General features: G+C 43.1%; 1 protein-coding gene across 1 annotated transcript; it reads right to left on the bottom strand.

Annotated features, from left to right (window-relative positions):
* Nucleotides 1-226: 226 nt before the first annotated feature.
* LOC133326126 (uncharacterized) lies at nt 227-3,012 on the bottom strand. Its single transcript, XM_061534805.1, has 6 exons — nt 2,713-3,012; nt 1,942-2,658; nt 1,507-1,879; nt 848-1,450; nt 551-789; nt 227-409 (listed from the first exon to the last, which is right to left on the bottom strand). Exons 1-6 carry the CDS (start codon nt 3,010-3,012, stop codon nt 227-229), a joined length of 2,415 nt encoding a protein of 804 aa, XP_061390789.1.
* Nucleotides 3,013-3,904: the final 892 nt, after the last annotated feature.

Genomic DNA, 3,904 nt, shown 5'->3' with positions numbered 1-3,904 from the left:
CTGTCAGAAAATATACAATTTACCAAGGTAATTTTATCCGAATTCGACAGATTTCTGTCAGAAAATATACAATTTACCAAGGTAATTTTATCCGAATTCGGTTGGGTTATTGTAATATTTTTTTCCGAAAATCTTTCCTTACTCTTATGGACGATTTTATTAGCAACCGATTTTATAAATAAAAATATTTAACAAAAACAAGGTTACACATTACGAATTTCACTGTCTATACTTTGATTTTTCGTTTTATAGTGGTTCTAATGGTCCGTTTATCAGATCGGGTGGAGTTACTGCCAGCTAGTGTTGTGTAAGGGTTGGGAATAATTGTGGTTCCTCGACTCCGCGCCGTCGTTGTACGGTCCTTGTAGACACACATCAATTCATCAAATCCATCAGGACAATCGTTTATCTGGAAATGTAATAAAATCAAAATGTAACCCTTATTCGGCCACCTTGATAGGGATACTGGGAATAAAACTAAAGAAAAACAAATGCACACTATTCTGGTTTGGAGACAGATATGAGCGCCGCATACATGTGTATGGCTTACCTTATCACAGAGCTGTTTAACCGTTATACACTTCCCGCTAACGCATCGCAATTCATGCGGAGCACACGCTTCCGGAACTAACTTCACATTAGGGGGCTCGGTACTAACAGCCACCAGAATCGAAGCGGCTGGCTGTAAGGGTGTTGTGCTCGTTGACCGATTTCCACGTGTTGCTGATATCTCAAAGTTGTTTTCGGAATCACTGGTCATCATGATTTCTTTGCTATCGCGAAAATTGACTGTGGGTGCATGTGGAAAATAAATTCGGAGAATTTAAATGATGTATGTTATACTTACAGAAACCCTTTAGTCCATCCGATGGCACCGCATTCGTAACTTCTTCTTTTGATATTCCAATGGTGTGATTGCCAGTACCGTGCAGCTGTAGTGGGCTTGGCGGATTCTGATCGTCTGTTGTGGCGGTTATGTATGTGTACAGGCTGTCGTTGGTTTGATTTGGAAGGAAAATGCTGGCGTACGAAAATACTCTTGGGAAAGCATTGATGACATCCTCGTCGAACCGAGAACTGTCCTCGTTGTCGAAATCACTGCAATTCTCCTCGTCGGAACCATCGAAACAGTCATATTTGGTATCACATCGTGAGGTATCAGGTACACATTTTTCATTTGAGCGGCAACGAAAGTCGTCCGGCCGATCGCATGACAAACAATTGTCCTCATCTTCTCCTTCCGAGCAGTCCTTTATGTTGTCGCACTGCCACTGTTTGGGGATGCAGGAGTTATCGTAACATTCCAATTCGTTGTCATAACAGTAACTCTTCCTCCGGGTGGGATCGTCGCAACGTTGAGGGTCATTCGAGTCTGGATACAAACTGCAATCGAATGTTTCTGTCAGACGATCTGAGTTAGCTATAACTTCAGAGCAAGCTTCACGAATGGCTAAGAAAAAGCATTCCATATATATGATAGTACAGGCACATGAACTTGGACCTCACCTTTACATATCCTCCTACATGGCGGCAGAAAACCAATATGTGTGGGTGTACACTCTGGCTCCAAAACGGCGCAAATGAATTCGACAGATCTGGCGGAACAATTAGAGTTTACCATCAACTGGTAGTCCTTGAGGTCAGGCGGCATGGTGTGACCTGAAATGTTATATGTCAAATCATATTCCAAAACACCCTGACACATTTGTAGGGAAGTTGAGTAGCAGCGGTTATCCAAAGTATTTGTTGATTTGGTGGCAGTCAACATCATTGGGTCGGTGGGTTTGCTGTGCCTCACCGGCGGAATGGTGGGCGATACTTTGGTCATGGATTCAACATAGGCAGCAGTTGTTAGAGGGGGTACATGACCGGGAAATAGCTGTGAACGTTGAAGTCAATAGAACATACGAATATAATATATATGAAAATGGGCATACGTACTCCGTCAATTAGCCGAAGAATGCGTTCGTCCTCCTCAATAGGAACACCAAAGCTATTTTGGTGACCAGAGGTAAATCGTAAAACATTTGCTGGGACAAAAGCCGCCCCTTCCGAAATCATCGTTGTGGATTCCTCGGCCATTGTCGTAGATTCGAGATGAAAATCCTTGCGCTGCTTATCCCATGAGCCAGCACCTTTGGTTGAACCATAGACTGTGGTGGACAGTTTTTGTTGCTTAGGCCTGTTCCGGGATCTCGAGCTCAATGTACGCATTATTGTAGATTCTCGCATCACTTGACTACTTTTCGTTACTGGCTCTCTGGCTGTTACCCGGGCCGTGCTGTTGTCAGGGGGCGTGGCATTTGCAGTCCCTTTTGTTTCAATCGCATCATCCTCATAGCTTTGTTTTTTCTGTTGTACATACCGTTCTCTGGCAACGCTGATGTCATGCAGCCAAATGCTGTAGGTTATCAGGCCGAAGAATACCAAAACGCTGGCTGAAAATATCAAAGGCCATCGCAAGTACCTCCATTTGCAGAAGCGTTTTGCGAACTGAAGTGTCATCAACGATGTCTTCGTCGCAGCTTCTTGTGAGTCAAGATAGTAGTTGCCGGTGAGAGGGTATTTATGGCGGCGCACCTGCAATTCGGCCAAATTCTCAACGGGGCTGTTGAACATTCCAACCACCTGGCATTTGAGATTCAATTGTTGTTGTTGCTGCTGTTGCTTCTGTTGTGCCCTACTCCCATCCAAATGACATTTCCCATCCACTTTGCCATCCCAACTTGAGCTCCGCAACGTGGAAGCCCGCGAATAATCACCACAATGATGGTGGTGATGTGCCTGCGCCTCTGCCACATCAGCGATTGTCTGCACGCAAACTGCAACGCCGTGTGGATACCTGGTGGGTTGACGTCGCAAGCCCAAAGAACGGCCACTCAGTAAGTTAATTTCGTGCTGCTGAGAGTCATGCGTGGCCATATATTGATTGACATTGTTGCATATTGCCTCTGCCGCCTGTAAGTCATTCCGATTGCCGCTGTCCGTATCGGTGCAGATTCCTCTCCCCATTCGTTATGAGCACACAATGCTGTGCCGTGGATTGGTTTCCTTTATATTGCTTAAATATCAACACGGTGTATGGCGTCGTCAGATAGTTAAAGTAATTTTCTGTTTCGGCGGATTGCTTGCTTGCCAGTGGTAAATTGCCTGGATTGGTTACATAAGCGTCATCTGTAGATGTTGCTTAGCATCTGTTGCTGCTGCAGCTCTTAGTCAAGATCTGTGCGATCGGCCGCTTGGTCTTTGTGCTGGAATATGTTGTCTGCATGAAGTTTTCTCGTTTTCCAATAGTCGGAGTTGGAGGTGATTTGTCTGGCTTATTGTGTGTCCGCGTCGTTTTGAATATGTTTCTGTTTTCAGATGTTTTGATATTTTGGCTTTTAATGTCAGATTCGCAAGCCTAGATGTCTTGGTAGTTTAGCTCAAAACACAGATACAGTGGTGGGAGTAAAATCGGTGTTGCCTCTTCAGTCGATGTCCCCTGCAACAGAATTAAAAATAATTTGAAACTAAATTACACTTTAATGTTTCCTTGTGTCGGCGATCGTGATCACACCACACCACTTTTGGCTCCTATAAAAATATGGGTCATTTTGAATATATTTTCAAATCCACTTGAAATTTAAAATATTTTTAATTTGTGTTTGTATTTTTAAAGACATTTTTGTTCAAGACATCACATCTACAAATAGAGTTATTGGTTAGACAGAAATGGAGCACCACGCAAAAGCATTTAATCAGCAGGTACCATTAACCTACCTATTGTTATTGTACCAAGTTTACAGCCATGGTACCAAGGCTTCATTTGAAAAAAATTTTTGGTGACCATTTCGTTGTAAAAAGTTAATTCGAGAATTCCAATTGTAATTCATTCAAATTTCGAACTATTTCAAATGTTATT

The sequence above is a fragment of the Musca vetustissima genome, unplaced genomic scaffold, assembly GCF_032173495.1.
Source record: "Musca vetustissima isolate MV318-11 ecotype Yass unplaced genomic scaffold, APGP_CSIRO_Mvet_v1 utg29936, whole genome shotgun sequence".
Classification (NCBI taxonomy): Eukaryota; Metazoa; Arthropoda; class Insecta; order Diptera; family Muscidae; genus Musca; species Musca vetustissima.
This window is presented reverse-complemented; position numbering and strand designations above follow the sequence as displayed.

What these genes read in the sequence shown, in the direction of transcription:
- LOC133326126 (XM_061534805.1), bottom strand. Translation starts at nt 3,012, where the DNA reads ATGGGGAGAGGAATCTGCACCGATACGGACAGCGGCAATCGGAATGAC. An exon ending in GCTCAAGTTGGGATGGCAAA is followed by an intron (nt 2,659 to 2,712) that starts GTGGATGGGAAA and finishes AAGCAACAGCAG; the next exon opens with CAACAACAACAATTGAATCT. An exon ending in TTCTTCGGCTAATTGACGGA is followed by an intron (nt 1,880 to 1,941) that starts GTACGTATGCCC and finishes CAACGTTCACAG; the next exon opens with CTATTTCCCGGTCATGTACC.